Genomic DNA, 26,323 nt, shown 5'->3' with positions numbered 1-26,323 from the left:
CTTTCCAAAATGAGTAGATTGTCATATCTGTGAAACTGGATCAGTAGCATCATCTGGTAATGCTATACACATAATTTCAGCTCAATATCGTGAGGCATTGTGACAGAAAAAGAACGAAACATGTGGACAACGATATATGAGACAGTCGGACGGACGGACAGACATACAGACAAGACGAAACCTATGGGGGACTAAACATCATTGACAGTCTGTCGTAAACTAGGAACACGCGCATAAGCGTACATGACGGGGAAAGCGGCAGAGGGTTTGGGAAATTTCCCCCTAGTTCTGGAGCAAAACCTCAATTTCGGAAAAAAATTACACAGATATTCGGGCAAAATGTGCTAACCTGAGACCTTTTTACCATGTATTTCCATCATTCAACCCTCACAATTAGTTGTAATTCACGTAAAAATGCGTAGTGATGCGTTTTCAACCCTATATAAGCTGTTTGGTAGTAATGCTAATATGAATAAATGTTGTTATCCAGATTCGGGCATTTTCGTTTAATTTGTGCATTTTCGATTAATTCGGGCAAAATCCAATCTTACCCCCTGCAAAAATGGGAGCCTGTACGCCCATGAGTTATGCATCAGAAAATATTCAACGGTAATATTATAAAATAACGTCAGGCCAGTAGCCAGGATTTTGAGTGTGTGTGTGGGGGGGGGGGGGGGGGGGGGGGGTTTAGGCTTACGGTGAGGCAAGACATATCGAATTAACTCTTTTCCCACGTTTGAGGTGCAACTTTGCCTTGACGAATCTTGAAAAAAGTCATCGGGAAGGGGGCGGTGTCATTGGCTACGGGCCTATAAGTGCGTTCAACTAAACAGAGAGAAGTAGTGTGTGTGTACGTGTGTGTGTGTATGTGTGAGTGTGAGTGTGTGTGTGTGAGTGAGTGTGTGTGTGTGTGTGTGTGTGTGTATGTGTGTGTGTGTGTGTGTGTGTGTGTGTGTGTGTGTGTGTGTGTGTGTGTGTGTCCTCTTGGGGGAATCCACAAAATTTCCAATACGTTAAAGGGACTGTTCTGAGTTAGCCATACCCAAGATTCTTTCTTGTTCAGACGGATCCGGCTTCTCCAAATCTGTATTTATTTCAACACAGCACTGCTCCTTCCACATATACCGACTGTCATTCTAAGAGTTTTCGTCTCAGTGTTTTGCTATATGACCGCATCTGGCTGTAGTTCCGGTCCCAACAGGTGGTTCATTGACCAATTCACTCCGACTGTCTCTTCCGCTATACAACCATGTCCCAAAACTTCAATGCACAATACTAAAAAAATAGCATGTTCAAATGCAAGCCAGAAGGCTAACTATTAAACACACAAATTGTTTTAATTCTTCCCCAATTCCAAGAAGTGAATATGTGAACTACAACATGTTTTATGTCACAATTAGGACCTATAGTGGACCGTGATGAATAAACTGTCACTGGAAGTCAACTATGTAGTGAGACCTCAGTTCTGGGTAATAGCTTACAAAAATTACGTCATTTTGTCGTCTCCTTCCAGCTACGTTAAAATGTTTTGATATGGTCCTTGTTATTCATAAAACACATATTTTGGATAATGAGGATAATATTAAAAGTTATTACACTCGCGTGTGAATCGTACTGATTTTACAAAACGCATGTCAGGATCCATGTATAAAGCTATATCCTAACTATTTAGTGGATAACCCTTTACTGTGTTTTCAGATTTGCGGACGTATATCGGTGGTTTTACTGTCGCAAATTTAGTTTTATTGGCGACGCGTTGCTCGCGTCCAGTTAGGATACAGCGATTAAAACCAATGATTTCTAAAATAGCCGCTCGCTTCCCTCGCGTTCAGTTAGGATACAGCGATTGAAACCAATGATTTCTAAAATAGCCGCTCGCCTCGCTCGCGTCCTGTTAGGATACAGCGATTGAAACCAGTGATTTCTAAAATAGCCGCTCGCGTCCAGTTAGGATACAGCGATTGAAACCAATGATTTCTAAAATAACCGCTCGCCTGGCTCGCGTCGTTCGCGTCGCTTGCGTCCAGTTAGTATACAGCGATTGAAATCAATGATTTCTAAAATAAGCGCTCGCATCGCTCGTATCCCGTTAGGATACAGCTTTATCCTGCTCTAGTCCGGGCAATAGCAGAATTCTGACACTCGTTACTCACTCCCGTCGGGCTGCTGGTGCTCTCTTACACCTGTCAGAGCAAGCGGTCCCTTCACCCCAATCCTTTCCTGTCCTGGACGGAGGACATGACATTTACCACGACAGGCGTGCGCTACAACAGCTAACTGTGAATGTGCACGTAAAACCCTCTGTTCTGACCTGACCTGTTTCGTAAAATCAGTACGACACACAAGCTCGTATAATAATTTCCATATATTCTGTCTATGTATGGCCACATATCAACTTTAGCCCCCTGTGTGTGTGTGTGTGTGTGTGTGTGTGTGTGTGTGTGTGTGTGTGTGTGCGTGTGTGTCCGTATATCATTGTTAGTCGTCCATCTGGTCATATATAAACTTCAGCTGTTTAATTACCACATCTCCCCCAACGCTAACCTGGGTGACTTCACTAAGTGGGGATCCCATGTTGAAAGTATAGAAGAGTAGTCCGTCAACAAGTATCTGTAAAACAAATGAAATAAAATCGGCAATAGATGCATAGACATAAGCGTACGAGACAGGGGCCGGAGGGGGGGGGGGGGGGCAAAATTCAAATCACCCCGGCTGTCTCTTCCGCTATACACCCATGTCCCAACAGGTCAAAGACCAATATTAAAATATAACATGGGCTAAATGCAGGAAAACCTTAAATTTTGGCAAAAAAAGTATACAGATATTCGGGCGAAATGTGCTAACCTGTGATCTTTTTTATCGTGTATTTCCATCATTCTACCCTAAAAATTGGTTGTAATCCATGTAAAGATGCGTAGCGATGCGTATTCATTCGTTTGCAGCCCTATATACCTGTTCGGTAGTAATGCTAATATGAATACATGTTGCTATCCAGATTCGGGAATTTTCAGCCTGCCCCCACCGCCCAACTCCCTACAACAATAGGATACCGTACGCTTATGTACATAGTCAATGACGCAGGTACGGCGGAGGAGGGATGGGGGTTGGGTGGAGTATAGAAATTGCATTTCAGGACATTTAGTTTTGAAAGTTTTACGGCAGAGCATAACCCCCGAACGCCTGGAAACTTTGGAGCAAGTGAATCAGAAAACAATTGGAGATGAAGCTACTCGTTTCAGAGATAACGGGTAGGATCTAAGACTACTGTAGTTCTGCACAAAATTTGAGTACTGTTTTGTTTTTGTGTTTTTTTCTTGGGGGGGGGGGGGGGGGGGGGGTTACAGGTTCCCCATACTTGTTTCAAATACAAGGCTACTTGACACAGTGGCACTAGATGAAATAAAACTGTATACATATTTTGCCCAGATGAAGCTTTTTTTCCTTTTTTTTACAACCAACACACATTTATTACCAATTACAGGACTTGTGGTGTTAACTATTTTGTCAAAAGTTCGGTGCCCCTCGAACTTTGACTAAGCCGGAAGTTATTTGATTTAGTACTACCTATAGGTACATTGCACGATGACCTAGAGGTCAAATGACCGATTTTGTAATGTAGCTATGCGTGTGACGTCACATGCGTGACGTTAAAAGTCATATTCTGCTATTATATATATATACATGTATGACTTTGCTCTATGCGACAACTATCAATAGAAACCAAGCCTTGGCCGTATCTTTGTTCAGTGGTAGACCCACCTTCAATAGAAACCAAGCCTTGGCCGTATCTTTTTTCAGTGGTAGCCCCACCTTCAATAGAAACCAAGCCTTAGCCGTATCTTTGTTCAGTGGTAGCCCCACCTTCAATAGAAACTGTGACGGAACATGCTCTTAAATTTGTTTTCGCCTGTGGCGATTTTAATTGTGTTAGAGGGCCGTGTGCAGTTTAATTGCACTGAAGCCCAGATGGGCAACTTGTTACGTAATACTTCTGCGCGACGGTCCTTGATCGGTACGCCTAATACACACCCTTAGCCAGGTGCGGAGGCCATGTGGCGAGTAGTTACGTAATACCTCTGCGAGTGCGGTTTTTACAACCGTGATTTGGCGACGATGGCGTCAGCCAGACTGACGATCAGAGAGAAATATACCGACTCTAGTAGAGGTAGATTATGAGATGATACGTGAGGTACCGCCTTGTACCCCCAGGCAAAATCCTGATTTATAATAAATAGCTAGTGTTTTAGAGATATCGAGGAGAACGAAAAGGACGGCTCCCAGGGAACGTAGTCCGTTGGACTTTGGTAAATATTTTTATTTCTGCTCTGTGTATAACCTTGATGTGATTGATGTGACTTTAAATATTTTAATACTGTATTATACCAATATTCTTTAGACAGTGTCTTCGGTCATCTGACGAAGTAAATCGTAGACTTTTTGTTCTAACATTATACGAGTATTTGGTAATATAAAGCTTAGCCAGTCATCCTAGACGACTTAGGTACACTGTAGGTTATTGTCTTTATTGTGATCGGTACCAGTATTAATTCTGTGTTACAAGGTTACTGAATGAGTAGTTAGGGGTAATTAAAAATTAACCCGTTAGGAATAGAGCTGTAATTCCTTTATTAATTAAGTTCCCCTGGAAGCGTTTCTAAATTATCACACGTTACTGAACGAGTAGTAAGGGTTAATTAAAAATTAACCAGTTAGCAATGGTGTTGTAATTCCTTTATTAATTAACTTCTCCTGGAAGCGTTTCTCAATTATCACACGTGTGGGTGTGGTGTAACGGTGAAGTGGTTCGCATATTGTGTAACTAGACACCTAGAGATTAACTAATTAAGTGATCAGTTCTGGGTTGTTATTATTGTTGTTATTAATTAACTACTACGGCTGTACATTTGTCAGCGTAGATTAATACAGATTCCAAAGTGTATTGTGTTTTTGTTGTGTTTCTAGAGAACTAACGTGCTATAATAATATATACTTTATATAAGATCGTATCTCTGATCATACCTAGAGACGAGCCATACTAGGGTTTAACCGCCTGTTACAGAGAGATCTAATAGATATACAGTTAGGAGAGATATTTTGATAATCGTGTTTTATTCAGTTACGGGAATTATAGAATCCCCGTGACAGGAGTAGAAAATTGGGGCACTCGTCCTGGATCTGAAACGGGACACGCATATTTAAAAAAAAGTATTGTTTGTAAATGGGGGCTTTATAAATTAATTTTACAAATTAACCAGAAGTAGCACGTTGTTCACTAGAAAATTAATTAATAATAAGTGTGTCATATCTAAACATGGATAAGAATTTGCTGGATAGGCCTACGCTCAGTGTAGTGGAGATTAAGCGAGCACGTAAGGCCGAGTTAGTTGAAATCGCGGGTGAGCGAGAAATTGATTTAACATCAGCTAAAACCTTAGGTGATATAAAGACAATTATTATACAGGAAGTTTTTGGTGATAGGCCTGTTATGGAAGACAGTGAGATTGTTCCAGAGATAGAGATAAATGAGTTAAGTGTGGAACAACAATTAGCTTTTAAAAAACTTGAGTACGAAAGAGAAGAACGTGCATTAGATAGAGAGAGAGAGAGAGAAAGAGAAGAGAGGGATAGAGAGAAAGAAGATAGAGATAGAGAGAAAGAAGATAGAGATAGAGAAGATAGAGATAGGGATAGAGAAGATAGAGAGAGGGATAGAGAGAGAGAGAGAGAAAGAGAAGAGAGGGAACGAGAGAGAGAGAGAAAGAGAAGATAGGGATATAGAGAAAGAAGAAAGGAATAGAGAATTCCAGTTAGAAAAATTAAAAGTGGAACATGAGTTAAAGTTGAATACTGAAGAAGTTAGACGTGAGGCAGGAAATGGTTTTAACATGTCGGAGGCTTATAGATCAGTGCCTGTATTTGATGACCAGGAGGTAGATATGTTTTTCCAACTTTTTGAACGGGCCGCTAAGCAGCTAAATTGGCCGCAGTCTAAGTGGACATTGTTAGCCGTGTCTAAGTTTAAGGGGAAGGCTAGTGTAGCTTATAATTCAATGAGTGATGAGCGAGCAAGTCAGTACGACCTAGTTAAGGCTGCAGTGTTGAGGGCTTATGAATTACGACCTGAGGATTATCGTTTACGGTATAGCGAGTTGAGAAAAACGCAGGGTCAGTCTTATAGTGAGTTTGTGGCTGAGAAGGCAGGAATGTTTGATAAATGGGTGATTTCTCATCAGGTAGAGTCATATACCGAGTTACGGGAGTTGTTGATCTTACAGGACATTAAAAATGGATTACCAGTTAGCTTACGTATTCATTTAGAGGATCGTGATGTCAAAAAGATAGAGGAGGCAGGTATAGTGGCAGATGATTACGTGTTAATACACAAAGCTCAGGCAGTACCGGGTAGCTCTTTACAACAGGGTGATAAGAAGAAATTTCAGCCAGGTTTTTCCCGGGAAAGTAACTATCGGGGAGAGTCATCTAGTTGGTCAGCTAGTCAGGCAAGGAATGCACCTGGTGGGTAAAGTAAGGATAGACCTGCATTATCAGCCAATGCACGAACTTTTCGTCCACATTGCAGTTACTGTAAGAAGGATAACCATCTTATCGGGGACTGTTTTAAAAGGAAACGCGATAATGCGCAAGTGGTCGGTTTAGTGAGGTCAGCTCCGTTAGCGAGAGAGTTAATGGTTAGTCCCATGGCAGAGAAAGTAAATCCGTATGTGTCCACTGGTATGGTTTGTGATGTGAAACAAGAATTGAGTCCTAAGGCTATATCAATCTATAGAGATACCGGGTGTAGTCAGAGTTTGATCACGCAAGAGAGTTTAGCTGGTATTGAAAATTCAGATACAGGACATAGTTTGGCTTTAAGCTCGGTTACTGGAGAAAAAATGGTTGTCCGGTTACATAAGGTTTTCTTGTGTTCGAAGTTTGTGACGGGACCAGTCGTTATGGGTGTTGTGAAGGACTTGCCTGTTGAAAACATAGGAGTTTTGTTGGGTAATGATTTGACTAGTCAGTGTTGTCAGCCGAAATGTGACCAATTGTTAATTAAAGACAGCCCTTTACCAGTAGAAAAGAGTGAGGTTGATGAGATTAGATATCATGCGTGTGTAAAGACTAGGGCTATGGCCAGTAGTTAGCACGGGACCTAGAGGATATTTGTGATTTGTCTGATACGTTTGTGAGCCATGAAATTGGAGTGGATGAGGTTATCAGTAAAATGGTAGATAAGTCAACTGAGGAATTAAATGTGGTGGAACCTGTTGATCTCCCGCAGAGGGGAATTGAACCAGTTGTGTTTGATAGAGGGGATTTACCTTGTAATAGACAAGAGTTAGTACTAGAGCAGGGGGCTGATCCAAATTTGTTGGCAGCTCGCACTACCTTGTTAACTGTGGACAAGGGAGTATTAATAAATAAGAGAGTTAGAGATGGGAGGTTGCAGGCGACCGAACTAGCTAGGAAGCAACTGAGCCATGCTCAGAGCAAAATAAAATCAGTGTTTGATAGGAAGGCTAGGAGTCAGGAATTTAAACCAGGGGATAAGGTGCTGCTGTACCTTCCCATTAAACGGGGTTCTGTGCAGAACAGGTATTTCGGGCCCTATGTTGTGCAAAAACGGGTTAATGAGACAGGGTATGTGATAAACACTCCTGATAGGGTTAGGAAAAGTAGGTATTGTCACATCAATTTGCTAAAAGGTTATTTTGACAGACTGCCGATAGTTCCAGAGAGACCGGTCCAAATTGAGAGACACTCAATTTCCTGTGATGACGTCAAGACTGCGGAGATCAAGTTGGCCAACAGCCAGATTCTAGCAGACTTGAACCCCCAGCGAGCAAAGCTGACTACATTGATACAAGACAATGTTTCCATTTGTCGGGACCTTCCAACGGTTACCAATACCTTAAGCCAAGATGTGCACTTGGAACCCAACGCTACATCGATTCGACAGCATGCCTATCGGAGAAAACCTGGAAAACGTGCGACGCTGAAAAGGAAGGAAACGAAGTTCCATTGGTCAGGTGAATGCGAGAAGTCATTCAACCGTATCAAGCAGATGCGCTACTCATCTCCCGTGATGGCAGCACGAGACTACCGAATGCCGTTCAAGCTAGCTGTGGGTGCCAGTGATGTGGGTGCTGGAGCTGTGCTGTTCCCAGAAGACGAAGACGGACTGGACCATCCTAATGAAAGCCTCCAACCAGAGAGTTTTGAGATGGAGTCTTCTTCTGCAAGAATACCCAATTACCATTGAACATATCAAGGGCACATCCAATGTAATCGCTGATGCCTTGTCCCGAAGTTGAACGTTATGATATGTGTTGACATTCTTGATTTCTGTTTTGTTTATATATATTTTATTTGTATACCAGGGACTCAGAGACTCAGTGAGATTACTGGTAGTCACCTTATTATTACATGTGTTATAAATGCCCGTATGCGTCGGTTAACGCACCTTTTTGTTTTAATGTAGTATATTTCCCTATTCCTAGAGTAGAGGAAATATCCTTTTTGAGGTGGGGGTGTGTGACGGAACATGCTCTTAAATTTGTTTTCGCCTGTGGCGATTTTAATTGTGTTAGAGGGCCGTGTGCAGTTTAATTGCCCAGATGGGCAACTTGTTACGTAATACTTCTGCGCGACGGTCCTCGATCGGTACGCCTAATACACACCCTTAGCCAGGTGCGGAGGCCATGTGGCGAGTAGTTAGGTAATACCTCTGCGAGTGCGGTTTTTACAACCGTGATTTGGCGACGATGGCGTCAGCCAGACTGACGATCAGAGAGAAATATACCGACTCTAGTAGAGGTAGATTATGAGATGATACGTGAGGTACCGCCTTGTACCCCCAGGCAAAATCCTGATTTATAATAAATAGCTAGTGTTTTAGAGATATCGAGGAGAACGAAAAGGACGGCTCCCAGGGAACGTAGTCCGTTGGACTTTGGTAAATATTTTTATTTCTGCTCTGTGTATAACCTTGATGTGATTGATGTGACTTTAAATATTTTAATACTGTATTATACCAATATTCTTTAGACAGTGTCTTCGGTCATCTGACGAAGTAAATCGTAGACTTTTTGTTCTAACATTATACGAGTATTTGGTAATATAAAGCTTAGCCAGTCATCCTAGACGACCTAGGCACACTGTAGGTTATTGTCTTTATTGTGATCGGTACCAGTATTAATTCTGTGTTACAAGGTTACTGAATGAGTAGTTAGGGGTAATTAAAAATTAACCCGTTAGGAATAGAGCTGTAATTCCTTTATTAATTAAGTTCCCCTGGAAGCGTTTCTAAATTATCACACGTTACTGAACGAGTAGTAAGGGTTAATTAAAAATTAACCAGTTAGCAATGGTGTTGTAATTCCTTTATTAATTAACTTCTCCTGGAAGCGTTTCTCAATTATCACACGTGTGGGTGTGGTGTAACGGTGAAGTGGTTCGCATATTGTGTAACTAGACACCTAGAGATTAACTAATTAAGTGATCAGTTCTGGGTTGTTATTATTGTTGTTATTAATTAACTACTACGGCTGTACATTTGTCAGCGTAGATTAATACAGATTCCAAAGTGTATTGTGTTTTTGTTGTGTTTCTAGAGAACTAACGTGCTATAATAATATATACTTTATATAAGATCGTATCTCTGATCATACCTAGAGACGAGCCATACTAGGGTTTAACCGCCTGTTACAGAGAGATCTAATAGATATACAGTTAGGAGAGATATTTTGATAATCGTGTTTTATTCAGTTACGGGAATTATAGAATCCCCGTGACAGAAACCAAGCCTTGACCGTATCTTTGTTCAGTGGTAGCCCCACCTTCAATAGAAATCAAGCCTTGACCGTATCTTTGTTCAGTGGTAGACCCACCTTCAATAGAAACCAAGCCTTGACCGTATCTTTGTTCAGTGGTAGCCCCACCTTCAATAGAAACCAAGCCTTGACCGTATCTTTTTTCAGTGGTAGCCCCACCTTCAATAGAAATTGGTAGTCCTATGATGTTAATAAATGTTTTGAAGAGAGAGATAATAAAAAAAAAAAACTGTTTGACAAATGGTGGTTACATGTTAAAAGATGATATCAAACGTCCTATTATGGGGTGTAAAGGCAGCCCTAAACCAAATAATTTCCAACTGGACCAAAGTGAGAAGTACTCCCAACGTTTGATAGAGAAGTTAACACCACAAGTCCTGTGGTTGGCGATTAATTTGAATGTCTTGGTTGTAAAAAAAAAAGGTTTCATCTGGGCTAAAAATGTATACAATTTTATTTCATCTAGTACGACTGTGCCAAGTAGCCTTTTGCTTGAAACATGTATGGCGTACCTGTAAAAAATACTCAATTTGTGCGGAACTAATGTAAACATAGATGCTACGCGTTATCTCTGAAATGAGCAGCTTCACCCCCATTTTGTTCTGATTCTGAGGGTGAGGGGTGGTAGTATTTATATCCGTGGTGAGTTTTAGCTATATATGTTACAATTGTCGTCTATGGTATTTGATTTGGTAGTATACACCCTAGAGTGGTATTTTGTTATTCTGTATTCTATAAAATAATAAATTTGTTTTGTTTAACTACACCACTAGAGGACATTGATTTATTAATCATCGACTACTGAATGTCAAACATACAGTAATTTTGACATAGTCTAAGAGAGAAAACCGGCAACATGTTTCCATCAGAAATAACGGATCTTTTATATGCACCATCCCACAGACAGAAAAATAGCCCAATGGGCCCACCGACGGGGATCGATCCTAAACCGACCGCGCATCACGCGAGCGCTCTACCACTGGGCTACGTTCCAGCCGCAAACACTCAACAAAGTTCAATACGACAGCCTGAACCAAAATGGAATTGTTTATGTTGGCCAAAACACAATGTCCTGAAGCACACTTGATTCACACATTGCATGTGTTTTACGTGTCATAGGAAATACAAAATGCGTACATGAATATGCATAAAATATCGTTAGAAGCAAGGAATTGTACATAAATATGGCACACATTATTTTGTGGGCGTGGTACCTCTAAAAATAACCAGCGTCCAGGCATTATTATTATAATAATACTTTTTTTTAATTATTATTATGCAGTTAAAGAGACAAACCCTAGTTTTAAGCAGTAGGAACAAGTTTGTTTAGTTTAACAACACCACTAGGGCATATCGATTAATTAATCATCGGCTATTGGACGTCAAACATTTGATAATTCTGACACGTAGTCATCAGATGAAACCCGCTACATGTTTTCTAATGCAGCAAGGGATCTTCTATATGCACTTTCCCACAGACAGGAAAACACATACCACGGCCTTTGTCCAGTTGTGGTGCACTGGTTGGAACGAGAAAAAACCCAATCAGCTAAATGGGTCCACCGAGGTGGTTCGATCCTGCGACGCAAGCACCTCAAGCGAGCATTCAACCGACTGTGCTGCAGTAGGACGTTCAGCGCGCACATTTCGCTATTAGAGCCGGGTTTTTGTTTATAACTTAAATTATAATTTACTTCGATCGTATTTGTTTTCAAGTTCTGTCCGCACCGTGGTCATTTTACCATCATTATGACGAGCTATGTGCCCTTTGACTTGACTCCAGATCAGTTCTATCGGATTGAGCTCAGAATGTCTTGGCGGCAGTCTAAGACACAAGTGCCCATGGCGTTCAACAATATCATCAGTAACAAATTGCTTTGCACATTTGTTACTTTTCATAAGTTCATAAAGAACTGGCTTTGTCATGTTACTCTCAAAAGGTATATTTTTGTTTCATAGCCACGACTGAATTTCTTCCTTTTTAGCGTTTAGTGCAGGACATCGTGTAATCTCAGTTAATTTGTTGTGGTAGCTTGCGTTATCCATGACGATAACAGAAGGTTCTCGTAGAGAAGGCATAAGTTGTTCTTCAAACCATTTGATGAAATTGTCATGATTCATCTCACCATGATAGTCTCCGTCTGTTTTTTTAGCCTCAAAGATCAATTCACAGCCATTTATCAATCCATATTTATCCCAGTCAGCATGACAAATAATAAGTCTTTTTCCCTTCCCAGTCACCGAACAGAGTTTAGGAACTCGATCAGCAGCGTCTGATTTCGGCAGGTGGTGGTACTTGTGCCCGGGTGGATATCTGTCCAGTGGTGGGATGTTGTGTGGTTGACATTCACCAAGGTCTCATCTTGATACACTATTAAATACCCCTGTTCTCGTAAACTGGATATTTCATGGAGATAAGACAGTCTCCTGTCTGATATATTGGCGTCCTCAAAAATCACTTTTCCGTTGTAGACATATGTTGGTATTTAAAATCGAGGTCATGGAGTGTTCTTCGTAAAGTTGATATGGATATGTTGATTCCACATTCCTCCCTTAAAGCCACGTTAATCTTATGTAATGTAGGTAATTCGCCCTCTCTATAAAATCTGTATACTCGTCGTCTAATAACATCTTTATCAAATAAATCGATGAGTTTTCGGTCGCGTTTTTTAACAGTGATTTCTGTGCTTGGATTCGTAGAGCTTAGATTTTCACAGTTCTTTTTACTGTTGAAACCGAAACTTTAAGTGCAGCGGAAACTCGATCAACAATTCGATAAGAAGCATACCTAGGTCTACCGCGCTGATATTCATCTTCAAAATAATCGAAAACGTTCTTAATACACGATTTTACATCAACTGAAGTGTTTTTCGATTTACCCATATTTTCCCCCAAATAAGAATAACAAGAATGTCGACTAATACATTTTCAATGAATTTATATACCCTACCTAACTGGTATTTTACGTGGTTTACACATTGCTACAATAGCACGTGCAGTCATAGATCGAAATAATGATGTTATTGACCAAGCAATGCTATCGTATTTTGAACATTCAGGGCTGTGTCTGCGGGATGAAAAGGTGGTTGAACCCATACGAGTCCGAACAATAGCCCTTTGGTTTTTCGCATTACAAATGTAACACCCCACCCCCAAACCCCAGCCCCTAGCACCACCCTAAATACTATATATATATATATATATATATATATATATATATATATATATATATATATATATACACGTATGAGTTCCCAATTTAGAGGCAAATTAAATAACATTTTTATTATTATTTGATGTTGGTGGCCTTTGACATTTTATCCCCCCCCCCCCCCACCGGTCTTCTGGGTCCGGCCCTGCATTAAATTTATTTATAAATTTGGAAAGCACATTCCTGCGGTGTGTGAGGTGATTTGTGTTTATTACTGTGTTACACCTCAGTTGTGTTAGGTTAGGTATGGTATGCTAATATATAATTGATATAATAAAAAAAAAATACATAATACATTAGCTAAATTTATTAAATGTAATGCACCTACAAGAAAGGGTTACATGTTCTGTTTGTTTACATCTATGTTTAACGGAAAGATTAGACAATGCAAAACAATAATAACCTTGATTTAGTGAAACAAGCTGTAATGGCCTTCACGTAGCCTCAGATCCCAATGTTTTGATATGGAAATGACCGTAGTTATTTAAAGGCGAAATAACGTGCATTCAAAAGACACAGAGATTTTTAAAAAGTGGAATTAAGTCAACTTCGTGCATTTTATATGATGATTTGTATATAAAACCTGTCGGGGTTTGGGTTTGTTTTCATGTAAATGCAAAGAAAACAAATATCGAATAGGAAATAAACGTAACATTTGCAAAAAACTTTGGGTCTAAATAATTGAACAGGATAATAGTCACTAACGTCGGATATCTGCTTTATCCTGTTCAGGTCAAATGTGAAATTCTGCTCGGCAGAGCCTTGCGGAATTTCCCATTCTTACCGTCACAGGATAAAGCAGCTATCTGACGTCATTAACTAGTTATTCTCTATTCACATAATCACCTGAACTGTGTTAGACGTGAACTCTAGTCCAATTACAAACTCTTCAAGTTCCTGGAACGGGAATTGATTTACACTCGTACGTTTCCCCCATTTGTTGTTCAGATTTGCGTTAAATATGACCTTTCTCTTGTCGTGTAGATAATTAAATCTTACGTCCATGTGCATATAATAACCTCCTTGGTTGTCCCTCAAGTTTATAGCAAAGCTGAAAATAAGGTAATACAATGAGATACAGTATTATACAATATATGGTAACTTCTTTCGAGGTCTCTGAACTTTACAGAGCAGTTGAAAATACGATAATAAAGTAAGATACAATACAACATATGGTAACTTCATTGGTGTTCTCTGAAGTTAACAGAACAACCGAAAATAGCTTAAAACCATAAGATACATTGAGATAGGTACGATTCAAAACGCACACACACACACACACACAAACACACACACACACACACACACACACACACACACACACACACACACACACACACACACATAATACAATAGAATAAAATATATGTTTAACGATACCCCAGCACGAAAAATACATCGGCTATTGGATGTCTATTATCAACATCAATGTAAAAAAACTACAATGTTAAAAGATACAATATAATACAAGACAACACAACCCACAACATTCCAATAACAATTTTACACTGAAAGATATGATCAACCTTGTGTGTTTCAGTATCGTCAATACCATATATTAGGAATAAAAATAATGTAACTTAATGTTTCGGTTAATTAACAATAAAATGACGTCACGTCAAGCTGACGTCACTGACACAAAGAGGTTAATTATACATTCTCATTTCGATTAATATTTGTAGTAGATGCAAAAGTAGTCTAAAATTAGCAGGTTATTGCATAGAGAAAAACAGTTTGTTTTATTTAACGACGTCTCTAGAGCACATTGATTTTTATCTTATCATCGGCTATTGGACGTCAGACATATGGTCATTCTGACATAATTTTTAGAGGAAACCCGCTGCCGCCACACAGGCTACTCTTTCCGATAAGCAGCAAGGGATCTTTTTATATGCACTTTCCGCACAGACAGGACAGCACATACCACGGCCTTTGATGAACCAGTTTGCATAGAAAAATTGCCGCCAGAACAGGCATTAGTCCATTAACTGAGCATGGTGAAATTGTGAACTACAACGTCACATTTCAGGTATAAACAGATAATAATAATTGTGCAAATGCTTAAATGCATTTCTTATTAATTTTGTTAAATTACTATAAAGATAAGATTATTAAATATAGATATAGGAGCACGCCCGTGCGCGCGCACGCACACACACACACACACACACAAACACGCAAAAACAATACACACATACTAACACACACACACACACACACACACACACACACATACACACACACACACACACACACACACGCATACACACACACACACACACATACCGAAACACACACAGACACACGAACACAAAACCACACACATAAAAACACACACACACACACACATACACATACTCACACAAAAACACACACGCAAACACTCTTACAGAGAGAGAGAGAGAGAGAGAGAGAGAGAGAGAGAGAGAGAGAGAGAGAGAGAGACTCTATTTTTAAAGGATGCTCGGACAAAAAAAATATATAGTCTTTTGTTTGTATCTTTTTTTTTTGTCTTTTGTTGTTCTTATTTATGCTCTTTATGTTAAAAAGAAAACACACAGAAAAACCTACAAAAATATCTAAAAAGATTGTCTTCACAGATCGTATTTGTTGAGACAAAGTAATCCTTACCGTTGATTAGATGCCGTGGGCGTTCCTTGTAAAACCATTTGCCATCCAATACTCAAGGGTTCTGGCAGATCTAGTAACAAGGCACCTTTCTGCAAAACAGAAGAAAACTCACCATCGTGCTAAACGATTAATGTGCACACTTTTGTTTGTCAGTATAGTTAGTTATCTCGCGAGCTCTCTCTCTCTCTCTCTCTCTCTCTCTCTCTCTCTCTCTCTCTCTCTCTCTCTCTCTCTCTCTCTCTCTCTCTCTCTCTCTCTCTCTCTCTCTCTCTCTCTATCTCTCTATCTCTCTATCTCTATCTCTCTCTCTCTCTCTCTCTCTCTCTCTCTCTCTCTCTCTCTCTCTCTCTCTCTCTCTCTCTCAGATTGTCTCATGATGTTGCTGGGACTTGAACCTGTGGCACCGAATCGCCCGCAGATTGCTAGACTAACCACGATGCGCTCTGAGCTATCGAGTCATCCATAAAAAGGATGTTCTTTAACTCAGCTACATGCATGGGGCCCACAATCTACACGGTCGATCCTGCTTACTTCCATGAAACAGTGGGCAGACCTGGCACTGGCTAGTATGTATTGATGTATGAATATCTATATATTGTATGTATGTCGAGGTTGACTGTTGCTTACATAGATATTAACGCACTGTGTGTATGTATGCATGTATGTATGTATATATGCATGTGCATTTGTGTGTGTGTGCATGTGCGTGTGCATGCGTGCGTGCGTGCGTACGTGCGTACGTGTGTGTGTGTGTGTCTTTCAAACATTCGTTGAAAATGATCATCTAAACAAGAGGAGAGGTATTTGACATCAAATCAGTCGGTGAACCGTGAACCACGTGTGCACACAAAAACTGTCGTTTCATTTTAACTTATTTTCGGGCTTGTATCCAATTAAGGTTCAAACACGCTGTCCTGGGCGCACACCTCAGCTATCTGGGCTGTCTTACTGATTTAGTTGTTAGATGTTATTGAGAGAGAAGTCGGTGTAGTGGTCTTACATTGAGCTGTTAAAACTCGCTCTATTTGGAAGCCGGTACCGGGCTGCGAACCATGTATCTACCAGCCTTATGTTCGATAGCTTCACTACAACACCAGCAATACACTGTCGACTGTTTCCAGGTTTTTATAACGATTAAAATTTCAATAATTTGAACCCTACAACCCCCCCCCCCCCCCCCCCCCACGAAAAAAATAAAAATAAAAATAAAATCAATAAAAAATAAAAATAAAAATAAAATAAATAAAAAAAACGGTAAAAAAAATCAGTTAAGAATTGACCGCAATTATTTTTTGGTTCATGCAAGTATGAACCTAAAAAACAATTTGCACACTGTATGATCCCGCATAGCGGGTCATACGAAAGTGTGCACATCGTTTTTTCGGTTCATACTTGCATGAACCAACAAATAATTGCGGTCAAATCTTATAATTAAATTTATATGCATACTTTAACAATACATAACTGAATTTATTTTGTTTAGCTTTAAATACGCCTGCATGGGCGTACATAGGGGGGTTCGATGGGTTCGACCGAACCCCCCCCCCCCCCTGAAATCGATTTTTTTATATAATTTAATATATCTGACATTGATATCTGACATTATTATATTTACTCAACAATATATGCCCGATATCTCTGCAATCTATTTTGGAACCCCCCTTTTCAAAATCCTATGTATTGGAACCCCCCTTTTCAAAATCCTATGTACGCCCATGGCCTGTAGTATTGTTTGTGTAAACTTCGTTGATACTTATGTCGCGTAAGAATGCGAACGTTCATTCACTTTCATTTGAATCAGGTGATTTTTTTGGTAAATGACGTCATTTCCTCTAGCTGCTGTGCATTTTTACTGATCGTTTAGTTATATTGGAAGGAATTGTCCTATTCGTGTTTAGTTTATATTTTATGAAAGTGAACGAAGAGAACGTGTCTAACATTTATGCTGTTGGTGGAATCGTTTAATGTTCGCCAACAGCTGTAGAATATCGCTTACAAGTAAGTTACAGAAGTGAAGTTTCCTACATGATTTCTTTGGCCACCGACCGAGTCTCATGTCATGATTAGCAAAGAGGTTTGGGTTTTTGGTTGTGGTTTGTTTTTATAAATCAGTGCGTATATAATATATATCTACATGTCTACTCTGCTATAGCATTCTCCATTAATATATCGTATACATTTTTTGTAGCTTTCACGTGTGTTTTCTTCAAAATATCTAAATATTATTGCCAGAATAATCCGGCTTGTTGCACAAACGTAGTGCGAGTCAGTGGGGGGTAGTAGGCGTGGCTTAATTTTGTTCGGTTCATCGAGATATGAACGAAAAAAAAGTAAGCACCTCTGGACCAATCAGATTGCCGTAAAGTGTATAGACGCAAAGAAAATTTAATTATTAACCAATAAACAAAAACGGAACAAGTAATTAAAGCATTGATCACACTACCGCATTTCTCCATTCTATTTGTTTGCACGCTCCATCGAGTCCGACGAAATTAGCATTCGAGTTACACGTTGCCCTTTTAGAGGATCCAAAGAATGTGTAGAACTCGTCACACTCAACATAACCGTGGCTCAACAGAGTGGTGGACTGATGAATAAAATGTCCATTGGGAATGTTTGGAACCTCGCAATTGACTACAAAACAAAATTATAAATTAATTGCAGTATTTCCTTATAATATGTACATAAAAAACAAACAAACACAAAAAAACACAAAAAAAAACACAAAAAAACAAACAAACAAAACAAACCTTTTGGTCACTCGTTTTACACCCAATTTACAATAAAAGATTCAGTACCTATAGGGTTAGCGAACTTATGTCGAATATAATAATGCAAGAAAGTATTTAAAAGAAAATAGGGGGGGGGGGGAGAGAGGTCTTGTTTTTTTTAATCATTCATTATCATTCTTTTCATTTGTGACAGTTGTAAACAATGTCAGTAATGTGGGTTCAATGTCACTATATTTGGCAGCAGTAGACTCGTTAAAAAAAAAATCAGAAAAACCCGAAAAAAGTCAGATATTAATTAAAGAAAATGGTCTTCTTAGCCGTTTAAGGAATTTTAGACTATTAACTACTCAGTTCACCTCTCCCCCCCCCCCCCCCCCCCCCCCCCCCCCCCCCCCCCCCCCACCCCCAACCAAAAAAATCCTAACTACGTCCCTGGTAAATCGTAAATAACTATTTTTATTTTGAAAACGGCTGTTCTAAAATCACGAACAACAGTTTGGCCTATAGGTAACAACAAACATTTCACATGAATTTTGTTTTTCAACGAACATAAAGTAAACTATTACGTAATAGATAGGGGAGTAGACACACATAATATAATTTAGGGCCGTCCATAATTTTCAACATTTTCACGAGCGTGCAAACCTTATGCGGGGGGGAGGGGGGGTGTGTGTTAAGGGGCCAGCGTATACTTTTTTTTTTTCGTTTGGGGATGTACACTTTTAGGGGGAAGGAAGGTATAGGTATTGGGTGACTGGTAGGTATAGGGTTCGCAGCCCGGTACCGGCTCCAACCCAGAGCGAGTTCTTAAGGGCTCAATGAGTAGGTGTAAGGCCACTACACCCTTTTCTCTCCCATTAATCAACTAACAACTAGCCCACTGGCATGGACAGATAGCTGAGATATGTGCCCAAGACAGCGTGCTGCTTGAGCCGTAACTGGATATAAGCACGAAAATAAGTTGAAATGAAAATGAATATAATTTATTAGCACTGCTGTCATATGGAACATCAAGAGATCCACTTTTTTTTTTTTTTTTTTTTTGGGGGGGGGGGGGTGGGGTAATTGTGTTCATTTTAGGAAATATATCTGAAACATTCTAAATAATAAAATATTTTCGTGCTTATATTCAATTAAGGAGCAGACACGTTGTCCTGAACACACACACCTCAGCTATCTGGGCTGTCTGTCCAGGACAATGGGTCAGTTGTTAATCGTTAGTTGCTAGTGAGAAAGAAGAGGGTGCAGTGGCCTTTCACCTACCCACCGACTCGTTAAAACCCTGTAACTACCAGCCGTATGTCCGATAGCCTAACCACGACACCACCGAGGCCGGTTGCCTGTGTAACAGCCCAAAATATACTACCCCTCCGCCGCCAAACTATACCCGGGATTAAAATGGGCTAGCCTGTTTTGTATCCTGTGGTTAAAGTAGGCTAGCCTGTTTTGTACCCTGTGGTTAAAGTAGGCTAGCCTGTTTTGTACCTTGTGGTTAAAGTAGGCTAGCCTGTTTTGTACCCTGTGGTTAAAGTAGGCTAGCCTGTTTTATACCCCGGGGTATAAAACAGGCTAGGCTATTTCATACCCTAACCCTAACCCAAACCCTAACCCAAACCCAAACCCTAACCCTAACCCCGGGGTATAAAACAGGCTAGGCTATTTCATACCCTAACCCAAACCCTAACCCAAACCCAAACCCAAACCCAAACCCAAACCCAAACCTAACCCTAACCCCGGGGTATAAAACAGGCTAGGCTATTTCATACCCTAACCCAAACCCTAACCCAAACCCAAACCCAAACCCAAACCCAAACCCTAACCCTAACCCCGGGGTATAAAACAGGCTAGGCTATTTCATACCCAAACCCAAACCCTAACCCAAACCCAAACCCAAACCCCGGGGTATAAAACAGGCTAGGCTATTTCATACCCTAACCCAAACCCAAACCCTAACCCTAACACCGGGGTATAAAACAAGCTAGGCTATTTCATACCCTAACCCAAACCCTAACCCAAACCCAAACCCAAACCCAAACCCTAACCCTAACCCAGGGGTATAAAACAGGCTAGGCTATTTCAAACCCAAACCCAAACCCTAACCCTAACCCCGGGGTATAAAACAGGCTAGGCTATTTCAAACCCAAACCCAAACCCTAACCCTAACCTCGGGGTATAAAACAGGCTAGTCCACCTTAAGCCCCGGTTATAGATTGGAGGGGGTTTTATATGTTGGGCTATTACACCTCTATAAAAGCTATAATTACCGATGTGTAGTTAGAAATGGTTTCTTATAATATATGTCACCTTTTATGACTAATCTGCTATTTAGTAATTTTATAACTAATTACTATGGCTTTCAAAATGTAGACATAACCATGTCATAACAAAAATGGTTTAGAGAAATCAATGTCATGCATTTACACGGCATTACGCCCTTTATCAGAACATACGTACCCCGTTCACAAAAATAATGATTGTCCTAACAATCAGCATATACAAAGACATATGCTAATTTTGCTAGTATTGGGGTATGCCTCAAATCTCGCGGCAACACTAGCCCGAGTATGTGTTGGTGGTCCGGATATGCATCTTTCTAACACACAAGACTCATGTTGGAGTTTACTATCCCTTTAAAATCACGGAGTCTTTAATCATGTTGATTTATTTAGTTTTAAGACAATATACGAAGGTCGTAGGTAATTATACTTCAGATGTCCTTTAGAATCTTTGAGAATTGTAAGGACGTAAATGAAATTTTACAAAGATTACACAACCTATCGAAGAAAGGTATATGAAACCATTAATGTCTCCTTAGGTAATAAATAAAAGCATTATTGCATTTGCATATTAAATTACGTCTGATTTTTCAGAAGGGATGAAACACATTTTACTTGTTTTCTCAAAAACAAGAAAATGTCACTTACGACCTCTTCATAATAAGGTGACGATATCCTAATTTTGCTAGTATTGGGGTGTGCCACAAAACTCGCGGGAACAGTAGGCCGAGTACTCTGCTGTTCGAGAGCTAGACAGACATTCGGACGGTTAACCGCTCTCTGCCCTCAGAAATAACTGGTGGAGGATAACTGAGGTCAGGGACGCAAAGTAAAGTTTCTAAGGGTTTCTGGGGTATGCTCCTCCTTACATTTTTTTAAAAACTATATGTCCTGAAATGGAATTTATCGCTCCAGCCAGTGCACCACGACCGGTACATCAAAGGCCGTAGCATGTGCTATCCTGTCTATGGGATGGTGCATATAAGATACCCCTTGCTGCCCATGAAGTGGCGACAGCGGGTTTCCTCCCTCAATATCTGTGTGTTCCTTAAGCATATTTCCGACGCCATATAACCGTCAATGGCATGTGCTGAGTGTGTCGTTAAATAAAACATGTCCTTCGTCCTGAAATGGAATTTCCTGCATTCTACAAGCAACATTAATTTCTGCCATAACTTTCTAAGTAGCAGGTTCAAAGCTACATGTGTATATGTATCTTATACATAGTCGTTGTCTTTACATGAAAGAGAGACCCAAGGAGAACAGATTTACAGCTCGTACCATTGATGTTCTCAGTAGCATTATCAATTTTATAGGAAGACCGGTGTGTCATTCGCCCAAGAGCTGAGATCTATGATATCAGTATTAGCACGCTGGTAACAATGTTGCAAAGGAAGTTAATAACCTTCAAGCCAATTTGTGACTTCTGTTATTTGTTCCATACCACGGCCTTTGCCCAATTGCGGTGCACAGGTTGGAACGAGAAAAACATATATATGCACCTTCTGATAATATATATCTGATACAAAACCTCGCAGTAGTACGTGTTCACAGGAATGACGTCATGCACCGAGCCAGGGCGCTCAGCGTTCCATCTATTCTAAAACATTTTGTTAATCATAATATATAAAAGTGGTATGTAATAAATACAGAGCTGCATAGCAGTTGTTTTGCAAAATTATTTATTGTACTCGTTTATATTGCGCATGATTTATACCACAGTCTTACGGTGTAGTTGTATTTTCTGTTGGAAAAAAGTGTTATAAGACTGAGTTCACATCTTTCAGCTGACAATTATTTACTCTATACTAAAGTACTAATCAAAATTATACCCAGGTAATTTTCCAGTCTTATATATTAGTTATGAAAATCCCTGGAATAAAAACCATAAAAATGTGTCAACATTAGCATGATCTGTTATGGTATTCAAACAACCGGTAGAAAACATGACAATAAATGACCTGTTATGGATAGAAATATGAGATGTATTTACTGGTTTACTGCAAAACATATGTAATTTGAAACAGACTATAACACCCAGTTTTATATTGAACACGCCTGAGACCAACCCTCTGCTTAATTTAGTACTTGTGACCTGACCTGTCAGCTTTAATCAAAATCAATCTGGGTGTTATAGTCTGTTTCAAATTACATATGTTTTGCAGTAAAATTGTAAATACATCTCATATTTCTATCTATAACAGGTGATTTATTGTAATTTTTTTGTACCGGTCGTTTGAATACCATAGCAGGTCATGATAATACTGACACATTTTTTTATGGTTTTTACTCCAGGGATTTTCATAACTAATATATAAGATTGGAAAAACACCTGAGTATAATTTTGATTAGTACTTTAGTGATGCTATGTAGCGTTAGAAAGAAAGAAATGTTTTATTTAACGACGTACTCAACTGTAGCGTTAGTGGCTTAAGCACTTTTATTAATATCAGCAGGCCCGTGGGGGTTTTTGTTGTTGTGTTTTTTTATGCACCTGTGCCTACATGGGGCCACGCATATCATGAAAAAGACTATTCCTGCTGTCCAACTCTTTCCCCCAGGATATTGGTTTACACAAACTCGCCCACCAATACCTGCTCATGTGTATGTGTGTGTGTGTGTGTCTAAATATATATATATTCTTATAACGAACCGGAGGGGACCAATACCTGCCCATGTGTGTGTGTGTGTGTGTGTGTGTGTGTATATATATGTGTGTGTGTATGTGTGTGTGTGTGTGTGTGTGTATATATGTGTGTGTATGTGTGTATGTGTGTGTGTGTATGTGTGTGTGTGTGTGTGTGTATATATATGTGTGTATCTGTGTGTGTATGTGTGCATGTGTGTGTGTGTATATATGTGTGTATGTATGTGTGTGTGTGTATATATGTGTGTATGTGTGTGTATGTGTGTGTGTGTATGTGTGTGTGTGTATGTGTGTGTGTGTGTCTTATAACGAACCGGAAAGGACCATGCTATTTAGTTCGTTATAGCAGTAATCCGTTGTAAACATTTGCAAAAGTTGGTCATTAATATTGTATTACATAGGGAGATAAAACGGGATTTTGCAATCAGTTCGTTCTGTGCATTAGTGCGTCCTAACCGTGTTCGTTATAAGTGTACTTTGCTGTATATATATTTTTTCCCATTTGGCTGAACGAAAAAATCAGCGCAATATATGCAAACTTTATATATATATATATATATATATATATATATATATATATATATATATATATAGATGTAGATATACCACCATGTATACATATATATATATATATATATATATATATATATATATATATATATATATATATATATATATATATATATATATATATATATACCACCATGTATACATATACATACAGGCATGGGATTTTTAATCCCGATACCGAATCCAAACCCTGAGTGAGTGCTCCGCAAGGCTCAATGGGTAGGTGTAAACCACTTGCACCGACCAGTGATTCATAACTGGTTCAACAAAGGCCATGGTTTGTGCTATCCTGCCTGTGGGAAGCGTAAATAAAAGATCCCTTGCTGCTAATCGGAAAGAGTAGCCCATGAAGTGGCGACAGCGGGTTTCCTCTCAAAATGTGTGTGGTCCTTAACCATATGTCTGACGCCATATAACCGTAAACAAAATGTGTTGAGTGCGTCGTTAAATAAAGCATTTCTTTCTTTCTTTTGCATACACACACACACACACACACACACAACACGCTTCCCACAGGCAGGATAGCACAAACCATGGCCTTTGTTGAACCAGATATGGATCACTGGTCGGTGCAAGTCTTTTACAGCTATCCATTGAGCCTTGTGGAGCACTCACTCAGTGTTTGGAGTCGGTATCTGGATTAAAAATTCCATGCCTCAACTGGGATCCGAACCCAGTACCTACCAGCCTGTAGACCGATGGCCTAACCACGGCGCCACCGAGGCTGGTTGTTTCTTAGACGACCTAACATGCCCTGAACGTGACACTACTCATTTGTCACCAGTGTCTTTTTTTCGTTGATGTCACACTATAATCGGCACTCTCTATTATTTGTCAACCAAAATGTTCACACATGTATTGGTGGAATGTGTAATAATATATGGACTAAATAACCATACCCCCATTTTTCCTGCGGCTTCCGATAAAATATCGTAATATTTTAAATAATGTTTCCATTTTCACAAGAACACATGGAATATACGTCACCAGCTTGCTAGTACTTCATAATCTATTCTCTCGCAGCTTTCATTTAAAACAAATATCATACTGGTCTTAAAATTAAGGGTGTGGTGTTTTGAATATAACATGGGTTTAGTTAATTTTACTCTGGTAATACAAACTATCTGTCTCAAATTTCGGCTTTTTAGGAATGAAGTTGATTATTAAAAAAAAAAAAAAAACCGTTAATGCAGTAGAGTTGTGGGATGGGGTGTGGACGTAATAACAATGTTTTGAGTGTATAGTTAAATAAGAAATGCTCTCCTTCCTTTCAAGTAAAACCTCGGATTATGTATACACGCGTGCGCACACACCTACACATCAATTAAAGGTGCATGCTATAGGTATAATATTAACAGTGCATGGGGCGGGAGGGTAGCCCAGTCGTAAAAAGCTCACTTGAAGTACGGTCGTTTTTGGATCGATCCCCGTCGGTGGAGCCCATTGCTCTATTTTCCCCTTCCCCCAGTGCACCACGACTGGGATATGTACTATCCTGTCAGTGGGATGGTGCATATAAAAGATCCCTTGCTACTAATGGAATAATATAATGGGTTTCCTCTCTAAGGGTATAAGTGAAAAGTACCAAACTCAAAATGATGATTAGTAAAAAAAAAAAAAAATGTTTTATTTAATGACGCACTCAACACATTTTATTTACGGTTATATGGCGTCAGACATATGGTTAAGGACCACACAGATTTTGAGAGGAAACCCGCTGTCGCCACATAGGTTACTCTTTTACGACAAGCAGCAAGGGATCTTTTATTTGCGCTTCCCACAGGCAGGATAACACAAACCATGGCCTTTGTTGAACCAGTTATGGATCACTGGTTGGTGCAAGTGGTTTACACCTACCCATTGAGCCTTGCGGAGCACTCACTCAGGGTTTGGAGTCGGTATCTGGATTACAAATCCCATGCCTCGACTGGGATCCGAACCCAGTACCTACCAGCCTGTAGACCGATGGCCAGCCACGACGCCACCGAGGCCGGTAAAACATCACAGAGTAAGTCTGCATTGTATCAGAATATCTGTCACTGCGTGTCATGGACAAGACAACATCATAGTACGCACCTACATTGTATCAGGATATCCACTTAAAATCAGTTTTGATGGTCCTGTATGCATCTGTATGTAAGATATAATCCGGACAATGATTTACTGTTATGTGCAGTAGACCGTGAAAAGTAGGTCACAGTGACCTAGTAACATTACGCGACACAAAACCATCCCAAGTTGTTCCTGCACGAGAGGTTTGATGGCCATTTATGCCTATATATGCAAGATATGGTCTGGACAAGAACACGTTAAAAGACTGGCGTACGGATGGGCGGACGGAAGGATGATGTCATACCATAATACCACCCGCCACAGACGGGCGTATGCAAACCTATAATCAGCATCACCCAACATCACTGTGA

The 26,323-nt window shown here is 39.8% G+C and overlaps 1 protein-coding gene across 1 annotated transcript; it reads right to left on the bottom strand.

Annotated features, from left to right (window-relative positions):
- Positions 1-468: 468 nt before the first annotated feature.
- LOC121373021 (galactose-binding lectin l-1-like) lies at positions 469-20,835 on the bottom strand. The gene is made up of 5 exons (XM_041499464.1): positions 20,829-20,835; positions 18,119-18,309; positions 15,676-15,764; positions 13,891-14,095; positions 469-2,610 (listed from the first exon to the last, which is right to left on the bottom strand). Exons 1-5 carry the CDS (start codon positions 20,833-20,835, stop codon positions 2,479-2,481), a joined length of 624 nt encoding a protein of 207 aa, XP_041355398.1. The 3' UTR covers positions 469-2,478.
- Positions 20,836-26,323: the final 5,488 nt, after the last annotated feature.

The sequence above is a fragment of the Gigantopelta aegis genome, chromosome 5 (assembly GCF_016097555.1).
Source record: "Gigantopelta aegis isolate Gae_Host chromosome 5, Gae_host_genome, whole genome shotgun sequence".
Lineage (NCBI taxonomy): Eukaryota > Metazoa > Mollusca > Gastropoda > Neomphalida > Peltospiridae > Gigantopelta > Gigantopelta aegis.
This window is presented reverse-complemented; position numbering and strand designations above follow the sequence as displayed.